This window comes from Bufo gargarizans, unplaced genomic scaffold (assembly GCF_014858855.1).
Source record: "Bufo gargarizans isolate SCDJY-AF-19 unplaced genomic scaffold, ASM1485885v1 original_scaffold_1968_pilon, whole genome shotgun sequence".
NCBI classification, from domain to species: Eukaryota; Metazoa; Chordata; class Amphibia; order Anura; family Bufonidae; genus Bufo; species Bufo gargarizans.
In genome coordinates this window covers 77,836-90,054 of record NW_025334589.1, presented here as the reverse complement: position 1 = coordinate 90,054, position 12,219 = coordinate 77,836, and the positions used below count along the sequence as shown (strand labels likewise).

The following is a 12,219-nucleotide window of genomic DNA, read 5'->3' as shown; positions in this document are numbered from 1 at the left end:
CAAGCATGTTCTCCACTGATGGTGCATAATGCAAAGAGAGCTCTGCTACATTGGAATAGTGTTGGCGGTGTCTCAGCAGGGTCCTCACTGGTACTGCCCTGGGTTGTAATTTCCCCCGTTCTTCCTGCAGTTGAGACAGTTTGCACCCACAACCCCTGCAGGAACGGAGGAACCTGCCTGGTGAAGCCTCTCAATAGGTTTGTCTGCATCTGTCTGAAGAGCTTCGGAGGGACGTTCTGTGAGATTGGTGAGTAAACCCCTGCTTTATGGAATTGTATGATAAGCCATTGCCTGGCATAATGTTAGCCTTCAGGGCATATTAGGAGTTGTGGTTGACAGAGCCGCTACAGATCCACGGGTTGAAGACCACCTCTGTATAGTCTTAGAGGATAAAGGTACAATTCTCCCTATCCCCTCCAGGAGGAGATGCACTATAACCCCCAGCCGGCATAGACAATCATGGCCCCATCCTAGATGGACAACAGATACAAAATGGAGATGGAGGAGCCTTTTGGGTGACACATAAGGTAGCCCATGGCTGAATGGTAGCTGTGGGCAGCTACTTCCTGTCCCAGAAAAGGATAAGCGGCGCCCGGAGTGGCTGGGACCCTCTCACCTCTATAGAGATAATAATTTGGACACCAGAATTTGTACAGAGATCACATGTATTCTCAGCCTGGGTATCGCCCCAACTTGCATCCTCAGCCTCCAGCAACTGCTACAGGAACGATGGGTTTCGATACCGCGGTCAGGTCAGCCGGACTGAGGACGGCCACCGCTGCCTGCCCTGGGACTCCTACCACCTGGCCAGGGAGAGCGTCAACGCCTTTGTGCCTGACATATGGCTGCGTGGGATCGGGGAGCACAACTTCTGCAGGTAAAGGTCCAGACAGCGCCGGACGCTGCACACAGGATGGTAATAGACCGGAAATCATACGACCCCATTCATTAGTGGGGGGGGGGGGGGGAAATAGAAATGAAAAACTAAAATAATAACCTAAATCAAAACCATATGGGGTCCATTCTAACTCCATCATTTACTGTAATTATAGAAATGCCTCTAAAAGGAAAAAAAATATTTGTAAATAGTCTTCATTAAAGATGCCGTTATGTGTCTACAGCTCCTGTGCATAGCTATGCGTCTCCATGGTAACAGACTACAAACGACCCCTGTGTAGTCTGATCCTGTAATCATTCATACGCTGCTCCACTTCTTACAACCCACTGAATGTGAGGATGTGAGGAAGTTGGTTATGGGGGGCACATACTTACCGCCGTCCTTATTTCCACAGGAACCCGGACGGTGCAGAGAGGCCGTGGTGCTACTATCAGGATGCGGACGAGGCGCTGAAATGGGACCTTTGTGAGGTTTCTGCCTGTTCAGCGGGTAAAGTAATCTCTGCTCGGTGGGACTGGCGGGCATCGTGGCAAATGTGCGTCCAATCTGAACTTTCTTCAACTTCTAATGTTCTTTGTGTTTCAATTCCTTAACGTGTTCAAGACCTCTGCATGCTGTCACTGAATGGGAGTATTCTTATTTACCTCCTGGATCTGAAAATCTGTCCTAAACTAATATTTCTCACATCTGAGAGTTTGTTACAATGTATCCAGTGTGGACACAGGCCGCGCTCCAGACTACATGGCAGACACACGAAAGCTCGAGGATCTCAGTGTAGCGGATCTAGCGTAGAAGTGAACGGGATCACGGCTGCGACGGTGACACTATAATTGCAGAAAACCTGCCGCGTTGTACTTTTTGCCGTCGCAGTAGCGGCACATTCATTTCTATGCCAGCTCCGCTACACTGCGATTCCACTGCAACAGCTGTCGCACGACCACCGTCTCTGCGCAGCCGAACACTGATACATTGTAACAACCAGGAGGGTTTACCTCACACAACAAGCAATAGAGTATTATGACTCTCATCATCTCCTCATCTGGTTTCCTAGTTCTCCATCACAGTGTGTCCACTACACTGAAGCCATCAAACTCCACCGCACAGCCCATGACCACCAACAACGCCAGCGCTCCGTTCTCCACATGTGGCCTCAGAGAGTCGTCCTCTAAGACTCGGGGAAGGATCATTGGTGGCAAAAGGACCCAGCCGGGCATGCACCCGTGGTTGGCATCACTGCAGCTGAAGAGAACCGTTGGAAAGTTGAACCCCGGGCATCTCTGCGGCGGCACTTTAATTGCGGAGTGCTGGATCCTGACAGCTGCACATTGTGTGAAATCCGTGTAAGTAACACAGATCAACGCCCTAGGGTGACTGCGGTGCGCCCCACGGAAATTGTGTTATAGGGGTCCTCTCACTTCAGCAAATGGCATTTATAATGTAGACAGGGTTAATACATGACGCTTACTAATGTATTGTTATTCTCCATATTGCTTCCTTTGCTGGCTGGATCACATTGCACACTGCTTGTTTCCATGGCTATGACCACCTTGTAATCCATCAGCGGTGGTCGTGCTTACACACTATAGGAAAAAGCACTTGCCTGTGTGCGTTCCCTCAGTCCGGGCCACCAAATAGGCCGGCGTTTTTTCCTATAGTGTGCAAGCACGACCACTGCTGCTGGATTGCAGGGTGGTCGTAACCATGGAAATGAGCAGTGTATAATGTGATGGAAAAATGAATGAAGCAGCAAAGGAGGCAACATGGAGAATCACAATACATTAGTAACAGCCTTGTGTTAACTTTCTCTACATAATAAATACTATTTGCTAAAGTGAGAGGACCCCTTTAAGTTAATAATAACAATAATAATTATTGTTATTATTTATCATTAACCCCTTTAAAGATGGCACCCGCTCCCGAGCAGAGCGGGCACCATAGCAACGCGGTGCCTGCTGTTTCCTACAGCAGACACTGGCGGCTAATGTCCACGACCGGCGTTGATGCCGATCGCGGATATTTAACCCCTCAGAAGCTATGGTCAAACCTGACCACGGCATCTGAGCGCGTTAAAAAAACTGGAAGTGCACACTTCCGGGTATGCTCCGGCTCCCCCGTGCGGCGATCGGAGGAGCCAAACCTTGTGTGCAGCAGCCCCTGTCTTTGTGAATGACAGGGGGCTGCTGCATAGTAAATACCATGGAGCCCCTGTCTGTAATAGGGCTCCATAGGAAAGTAGTGACATCATCATAGACTCCAATGTCTATGATAATAGCAATCAAATGGTTGATTATTATAGTTCCCTATGTGAACTATAAAAAAGTGTTAAATAAATGAATAAAGTTTTTGCAAAAAAAAATAAAAAGTTCAAACCCCCTTTTCCCCAAAATGAGAATAAAAAATGTCTAAAAATAAAAAATACACATCATGGGTATTGCGGCGTGCATAAATGCCCGTACTATCAAAATATAAAAGTATTAATCTCATGCGGAAAAAGCCGAAACAAACAAAAGGGTCAAAATGGACGATTTTCCATTTTTTGGTTGCTTCTCCTCCCATCAAATTTTTTATAAAAAGTGATCAAAAAGCCGTACATGCCCCAGAATGGTATCAATGAAAAGTACACATCGCCCCACAAACAATAAGCCCTCATAAGCTCCACACACACAACTTACTACAGAAAAGTTATAGGGGTCAGAATATGGCAGCAAAAAAAAAAAAAAATTCAAGTTCAATTTTTTTTTTTAGCATCAAAAACGCAAGGAAAAGTATACATATGTGGTATCGCCGTATTCGTACTGACCTGAAGAATGAAGATTACAAGTCAGTTTTACCACATAATGAACACCATTACAAAAAAAACCCCATAAAACTGGCAAAATTACGTTTTTTTTTTCCAATTCCACCAAATTTTTTCCCACTTCCCACTACATTCTATGCAATATTAAATGGTGGTGTTCGAAAGTACAACTTATTCCGCAAAAGATAATCCTTCATACGACTATGTGAGCGGAAAAATAAAAAAGTTATAGCTCTGGGAAGGCGGGGAGTGAAAAGCAAAAATTCTAAGTAAAAAAACCTCAGTAATGGCGCTGTAATGGCGGTCATTTACATAGTGCGCTACAAGAAATGTACTCACTTTTACACCTCAAATTGGTTTAAAAGAAGAATAAAAAGGATCCCAGTCAGGGGGTAACAGTCGGGGGCTGGAGTAGTATTTACCCCAGGCGCATGGACCGCCTGCGGTGCGACTAATTTATAATGAGGCCTGTGACTCCTCATAAATTAGGGACTTTCTCTGCCAGTGCGGGGGGGGGGGGCAAAGACTGGCATAAAACAAGTCTACGTAAAGGGGTATTTGGGTTAGAGAAGGTTATCCCCCCTCCACAGGATAGGGGATAACTATTAGATCACGAGAACGGGGGCCCCGTATTCTGTGGGGCCCCCTGAAATGGACGGAGCGGCTGGTCAGAAATACATGACACCGCTCCGTTTATTTCTATGGCAGCGGCGGGGGTAGCCGAGCGCTGTACTGGTGACTCCAGTTAGCTCACATTATCTTACATCCATCTCCTAGAATTTAAAGGGATTTTCCAGCAACTTTCCTATATGTTGCATGCTTCCGTTTCTAACGGTTGAGAAGAGCTGAGGGTTTGTTACAGTTGTATCCAGGCCAGACAATCCTCAGCAGCAATACTCTTTCTCCTCTCCTGTTTGATCGTCGAGACGGGATACAATTGTCTCAAGCCCTAAGATGTGGCCCCCTAGTCCTACACATCTTATAATTGTATCCAGTCTCAACAATCCTCCTGGAACTAATACTTCACTACAATGTTTGTTACAATGTATCAGTGCAGATAAAATGTATCATAGTAAAGTCCACATCATTTATCTCACAAACCATTGCCTAGACTGGACACAGCTGTAACATATGGCCTGAGTCAGGTGAGCCTATGGGATGAGCCCATTGACTGACAGCAAGCAGAGATCTTGTAGTGAAGAATTGAAACACAAATGAACTATCAATGTCTCCTCCAGGTCCCAGCCCAGGCTGTGGAGAGTGTTGCTGGGTAAGGTGGATCTCAACAAGAACGAGACATTTGAGCAAATATTTGACGTGGAGAAGATTATTATACATGAGAATTATCGGGAGGAAATCTCCAGTCTGCACAACGACATCGGTGAGCGGTAAATGTGGGGCGAGGACGCCTCCGACAACGTGTCCCTCAAAAGAAACATCCCAGAAATGTGCATTTTTTGGGGGCACATTTATAGACACCGGTCTTAATAAACCCCTAAGCTGGCGGTGGATCCGCCGGAGTTATGTACAGACGCTGGACTCTCCATATCTTCGGTGCATCCAGCGCCAGTTCTAAATGTGAGACAACTCACTGACAGCAAGCAGAATGTTGAAAATGGCATAGAATTAATACACAAGAGAGGGGAGAATTGGGGGGATCCTGTTTTTTAATACTCTGTTGCTTTTGCTGCAGCTCTTATGAAACTAAAGAAATCCGAAGGCAAGTGCACCAGGGAGACGCGAAACGTGAAGACGGCGTGCTTACCCGATCGCGAGTTCCTACCAGGAAAAGTCTGTCAGATTGCTGGATGGGGGATGACAGAAAAAGGTGCGTTACACGCTTATGGGGGGACTCTTCCCTGCATCCTTTGCTCCCTGCAGCTATGGCCATCTGTGATGATCCGGTTTGCAGCTTATGAATTATGATGAATTGCCTGAAATTATGTTGTTGGAAAGAAGCTTCCCCTCATACAGAGAGAAAATCTGCAGCTGCATCCCCCTCCTTCCCCCTCCTCCATTGCTTTCCTTTCCTGATTATTAGTTACTATATAACTGCAGACAGACGTTCAGATCTCCCCTTTCCCTGTGTTGTCACACTTTACCCTGCAGTCGGAGGCAGCTGCATCTCCCTCCTTCCCTCTCCTCCTTAGGCCTCTTTCACACAAGCGTTATGGATTACGGTATCTCAAGGTAGCTCAAGGACACTGCAGCTCCTCTCCCTCCTTCACTCTCCTTCTCCTCTCCTCCTAATTAGTTACTTTATTACTGCAGACAGAAGTTGTGTTGTTACACTGCAGCTACATCTCCCTCCTTCCCTCTCCTCTCCTCCTTGTTAGCTTACTGCAGACAGGGGTTCTGTTCTCCACTTCTTCTCCTCCCCTTCCTGTTCTCCCCTTTTACTATCTTGTCACAGTTTACACTGCAGCTACATCTTTATTTGCTACCATATTACAGCAGACAGAGGTTCTGTCCTCCCCTTCTTCTCCTCTCCTTTCGCTGTCTTGTCACAGTTTATACTGCAGCTGCATCTCCCTCCTTTCCCCTCTCTCTCCTCTCCTCCTTATTAGTTACTATATTACAGCAGACAGAGGTTCTGTCCTCCCCTTCTTCTCCTCTCCTTTCACTGTCTTGTCACAGTTTACACTGCAGCTGCATCTCCCTCCTTTCTCCTCTCCTCCTTATTAGTTACTATATTACTGCAGACAGAGGTTCTGTCCTCCCCTTCTTCTCCTCTCCTTTCGCTGTCTTGTCACAGTTTATACTGCAGCTGCATTTCCCTCCTTTCCCCTCTCTCTCCTCTCCTCCTTATTAGTTACTATATTACAGCAGACAGAGGTTCTGTCCTCCCCTTCTTCTCCTCTCCTTTCGCTGTCTTGTCACAGTTTATACTGCAGCTGCATCTCCCTCCTTTCCCCTCTCTCTCCTCTCCTCCTTATTAGTTACTATATTACTGCAGACAGAGGTTCTGTCCTCCCCTTCTTCTCCTCTCCTTTCACTGTCTTGTCACAGTTTACACTGCAGCTGCATCTCCCTCCTTTCCCCTCTCTCTCCTCTCCTCCTTATTAGTTACTATATTACAGCAGACAGAGGTTCTGTCCTCCCCTTCTTCTCCTCTCCTTTCGCTGTCTTGTCACAGTTTATACTGCAGCTGCATTTCCCTCCTTTCCCCTCTCTCTCCTCTCCTCCTTATTAGTTACTATATTACAGCAGACAGAGGTTCTGTCCTCCCCTTCTTCTCCTCTCCTTTCGCTGTCTTGTCACAGTTTATACTGCAGCTGCATCTCCCTCCTTTCCCTTCTCTCTCCTCTCCTCCTTATTAGTTACTATATTACAGCAGACAGAGGTTCTGTCCTCCCCTTCTTCTCCTCTCCTTTCACTGTCTTGTCACAGTTTACACTGCAGCTGCATCTCCCTCCTTTCCCCTCTCTCTCCTCTCCTCCTTATTAGTTACTATATTACAGCAGACAGAGGTTCTGTCCTCCCCTTCTTCTCCTCTCCTTTCGCTGTCTTGTCACAGTTTATACTGCAGCTGCATTTCCCTCCTTTCCCCTCTCTCTCCTCTCCTCCTTATTAGTTACTATATTACAGCAGACAGAGGTTCTGTCCTCCCCTTCTTCTCCTCTCCTTTCGCTGTCTTGTCACAGTTTATACTGCAGCTGCATCTCCCTCCTTTCCCTTCTCTCTCCTCTCCTCCTTATAAGTTACTATATTACAGCAGAGGTTCTGTCCTCTCCTTCTTCTCCTCTCCTTTCGCTGTCTTGTCACAGTTTATACTGCAGCTGCATCTCCCTCCTTTCCCTTCTCTCTCCTCTCCTCCTTATTAGTTACTATATTACTGCAGACAGAGGTTCTGTCCTCCCCTTCTTCTCCTCTCCTTTCGCTGTCTTGTCACAGTTTATACTGCAGCTGCATTTCCCTCCTTTCCCCTCTCTCTCCTCTCCTCCTTATTAGTTACTATATTACAGCAGACAGAGGTTCTGTCCTCCCCTTCTTCTCCTCTCCTTTCGCTGTCTTGTCACAGTTTATACTGCAGCTGCATCTCCCTCCTTTCCCCTCTCTCTCCTCTCCTCCTTATTAGTTACTATATTACTGCAGACAGAGGTTCTGTCCTCCCCTTCTTCTCCTCTCCTTTCACTGTCTTGTCACAGTTTACACTGCAGCTGCATCTCCCTCCTTTCCCCTCTCTCTCCTCTCCTCCTTATTAGTTACTATATTACAGCAGACAGAGGTTCTGTCCTCCCCTTCTTCTCCTCTCCTTTCGCTGTCTTGTCACAGTTTATACTGCAGCTGCATTTCCCTCCTTTCCCCTCTCTCTCCTCTCCTCCTTATTAGTTACTATATTACAGCAGACAGAGGTTCTGTCCTCCCCTTCTTCTCCTCTCCTTTCGCTGTCTTGTCACAGTTTATACTGCAGCTGCATCTCCCTCCTTTCCCTTCTCTCTCCTCTCCTCCTTATTAGTTACTATATTACAGCAGACAGAGGTTCTGTCCTCCCCTTCTTCTCCTCTCCTTTCACTGTCTTGTCACAGTTTACACTGCAGCTGCATCTCCCTCCTTTCCCCTCTCTCTCCTCTCCTCCTTATTAGTTACTATATTACAGCAGACAGAGGTTCTGTCCTCCCCTTCTTCTCCTCTCCTTTCGCTGTCTTGTCACAGTTTATACTGCAGCTGCATTTCCCTCCTTTCCCCTCTCTCTCCTCTCCTCCTTATTAGTTACTATATTACAGCAGACAGAGGTTCTGTCCTCCCCTTCTTCTCCTCTCCTTTCGCTGTCTTGTCACAGTTTATACTGCAGCTGCATCTCCCTCCTTTCCCTTCTCTCTCCTCTCCTCCTTATAAGTTACTATATTACAGCAGAGGTTCTGTCCTCTCCTTCTTCTCCTCTCCTTTCGCTGTCTTGTCACAGTTTATACTGCAGCTGCATCTCCCTCCTTTCCCTTCTCTCTCCTCTCCTCCTTATTAGTTACTATATTACTGCAGACAGAGGTTCTGTCCTCCCCTTCTTCTCCTCTCCTTTCACTGTCTTGTCACAGTTTATTCTGCAGCTGCATCTCCCTCCTTTCCCCTCTCTCTCCTCTCCTCCTTATTAGTTACTATATTACAGCAGACAGAGGTTCTGTCCTCCCCTTCTTCTCCTCTCCTTTTGCTGTCTTGTCACAGTTTATACTGCAGCTGCATCTCCCTCCTTTCCCCTCTCTCTCCTCTCCTCCTTATTAGTTACTATATTACAGCAGACAGAGGTTCTGTCCTCCCCTTCTTCTCCTCTCCTTTCGCTGTCTTGTCACAGTTTATACTGCAGCTGCATCTCCCTCCTTTCCCTTCTCTCTCCTCTCCTCCTTATTAGTTACTATATTACAGCAGACAGAGGTTCTGTCCTCCCCTTCTTCTCCTCTCCTTTCGCTGTCTTGTCACAGTTTATACTGCAGCTGCATCTCCCTCCTTTCCCTTCTCTCTCCTCTCCTCCTTATTAGTTACTATATTACAGCAGACAGAGGTTCTGTCCTCCCCTTCTTCTCCTCTCCTTTCGCTGTCTTGTCACAGTTTATACTGCAGCTGCATCTCCCTCCTTTCCCTTCTCTCTCCTCTCCTCCTTATTAGTTACTATATTACAGCAGACAGAGGTTCTGTCCTCCCCTTCTTCTCCTCTCCTTTCGATGTCTTGTCACAGTTTATACTGCAGCTGCATCTCCCTCCTTCCCCCTCTCTCTCCTCTCCTCCTTATTAGTTACTATATTACAGCAGACAGAGGTTCTGTCCTGTCCTCCGCAACCACTTCTGACCTTAAAATCCATTACTGTTTATAACAGGTCAAACCGCCCATCTTCTTGAAGCTTCTGTCCAGGTGATCTCTGAAACCAATTGCTCCGATGCTAAATCTTATGGGAAACTAATTGACCGCAGTATGCTCTGCGCAGGAGTCCCTGACGGGGGAGTGGATGCCTGCCAGGTATGTCCCTCTATTATACAGAGCTCTTAGTACAGGGTAAAAACAGCCCTAAAGCTTGGATTTATCAGATGATTAGGGTAAAGACCCCTGTAATATCAGGTCTGTGTCTTCACATTGTGCACCCCACTGCCGCAGGGAAGATGAAGCATTACACAGTGTCCATTCTTACAATGGGCTTGTGTAATACCGGGCAGGCGAGACGGTCTGGTGAACCGGAGACCTGGACTCTACCAGTTGGTTATCCTTGATGTTCCAGGGCTTATCCCTGATAGTGAAGTGGATTTCTACCTCTACCAGCTCAGCATCCTTGTGGCCATGCATTGACTTGCCCATGGGGTTTAGTAGTCATCGCATGCTCCTGCTCCACCAGAGAAGCGGCCACCAATGTGGTGCTATAAGATGGCGCCACCTGGCATACAGGGCGCTGCTTATCCTTGTGTTTCAGAAGTGATATATGTGTTATATTGTATATATTGGGAGGGATTTTATTTCTGTGAATCAGAAATAGAGAGGCTGGAATGTGGGTGTAATATCTGAATGCACTTCATTAGCATCCGGCTCATAGATAAAGGTCTTTCAGTATCTCTTACATATGCTGATAGGGAGGGAACAAATGGCACACAAAGCGTGCAAAGCCGAGCAAGCCATAAAGTGGTGAATAAGCAGGCGGGAAGGCCAGCAGATTCTTAGATAACAGACCCGGAGGGGAAAGCCAGGGGAGCAGGGGTGGACTGGGAACTTTAAGTGGCCCTGGAAAAAAAAATAAAAGTGGCCCCAATGTTGTAGGTCGGTCCAAATTGATAGAAGTTGGCAGAGTCAGTAATACCACAGTGCAGCACAGAATACCTCCCCAGAAGCTGTCCCTCTGCCGTGGCCTTCACGATCTGCCACGTTCTGTCCTCCTCCAATTGTGGAGCAGGAGCTTAGGAGGTGAGATGTGGGCCACCAGACCAGCCCTACCTTCAGCATGCTGCCTGGACTTCCCCTAGAGTTCCCCCAGTAGTATGCACCAGGCCGGCAGCAGTGAGGGGGCTCGGGTGGCCCTCTGGGCATCGGCACACTGGGAAAATTCCCAGTAGGGTCTATGGCCAGTCCGCCCCTGTAGAGGAGAGACAGGAACTAGTGAGACCTAAACAGGCCTCTGTGCGGTAGTACATCTGGGGAGGTTTAACACATTGTATCCTGTACGAGTTTATGGTGTCATCAATTGTAACAATTGTTGCGTAAAAGTCTTTCTTGTTCCATATTATATCTCATACATCATTTCTCCACAATATACCTTCTTTTTTTTAATACTCTTGTATCATATTTATTGCTCCCAACCTTTGGATCAGACCCAGTAAGAGGGTGGATTGTGTATAGTCTACATTTAATATACGTTTCTATGTAATCATTTCTTGCACTTTCTCTACTTTACAAATAATACTTGATTAATTGGTCCTTGGTTTTGTAGGGTGACTCGGGGGGGCCCCTCGCCTGTGAAGGTGAAGGTCAGACACAAGTGGCCGGAGTCGTTAGCTGGGGAGAGAACTGCGGAGTGAAGGACAAGCCCGGGGTCTATGCACACGTCTATAGATTTCTGCCATGGATCGAAAAAAGCATGAAATCCAACGCCTGAGAGCGGAATCCTAGGAGCTGTGGACCCCGATGTGACCGCAGCAGCGTCATAGTCCATATTACTGATGGTAGATGTGGGGGAGGGGGACCTCAGACGGATTACATTGGTCACTGTGAATCTGGGAGAGCTCCCTGTATATCAAAATGTCATAAAGAAGCTTAAAGGGGCTGTAGTAAAGAAACTATACTCACTCATCAAGGGGATTATTGGCCCATCTGGAACATTGATGGCAAATAGCAAGGCTATGTCAGTGTCAGATAAGGGGGCCCCAGGTCTGGAACCTTCTTCTGTCTCCAGAACGGGGCCCCCAGTGTGAACAGAGAGCAGCTGCGCATGTGCGGCCACAACCTGTTCACTGCCATGGGACTTCCAAAAGCAGCTGTGCGCTCTGGCTCTGCTATGTTCGGAACTCCCATAGCGATGATCGGCGAGCTCTCCTTCACTTTTGGGGGGCGTTCTGGAGATAGGTGTGGTTCCCACCTCTGGGACTGGCTCCTACCTGATCCTAGCGATATGCTATCAATGTCCCAACTCTTTAACCCTTCGCCATCCTAAAGCCCCCACTCCAGTTGCCACAACTGGTCTTTCAGCAATGACATCACAGACATCATTCACATGACCACTGCAGCCAATCACTGGCCCCAGAGGTCACATGCCATCCAAGTGTCACCTCTGAGACCAATGCTTGGCTGCAGCGGTCACGTGAATGATGTATGTGATGTCATTGCTGAAAGACCACTTGGGACCACCGCAGAGAGGGGGGACTTAAAGAGTTTGTATAAAATATTTCTATATTTCATATCATTTCCTTAAACCCCTGGACAACCCCTTTAAACCCTTTAGTGGCTGCGCTGGAAACCTTTATGCAGATGCAGCTCTGGACACAAATGACAGTATCTTCCAGTGACACATTGTAACCTTTCCAGATTATACTTTGTTGTTTGTTTACAAATGTCGTC

General features: G+C 47.2%; 1 protein-coding gene across 1 annotated transcript in view; it reads left to right on the top strand.

Annotated features, from left to right (window-relative positions):
* Positions 1 to 11,814, top strand: part of HABP2 (hyaluronan binding protein 2) — a 57,289-nt gene extending 45,475 nt beyond the window's left edge. Inside the window, exons 5-12 of the mRNA XM_044274677.1 lie at positions 131 to 247; positions 706 to 877; positions 1,293 to 1,387; positions 1,950 to 2,238; positions 4,934 to 5,076; positions 5,389 to 5,523; positions 9,503 to 9,642; positions 11,096 to 11,814. Coding sequence (XP_044130612.1) covers positions 131 to 247; positions 706 to 877; positions 1,293 to 1,387; positions 1,950 to 2,238; positions 4,934 to 5,076; positions 5,389 to 5,523; positions 9,503 to 9,642; positions 11,096 to 11,260 — 1,256 coding nt within the window. The 3' untranslated portion in view covers positions 11,261 to 11,814. The remainder of the gene's footprint in view (positions 1 to 130; positions 248 to 705; positions 878 to 1,292; positions 1,388 to 1,949; positions 2,239 to 4,933; positions 5,077 to 5,388; positions 5,524 to 9,502; positions 9,643 to 11,095) is intronic.
* The last annotated feature ends 405 nt before the right edge of the window (positions 11,815 to 12,219 follow it).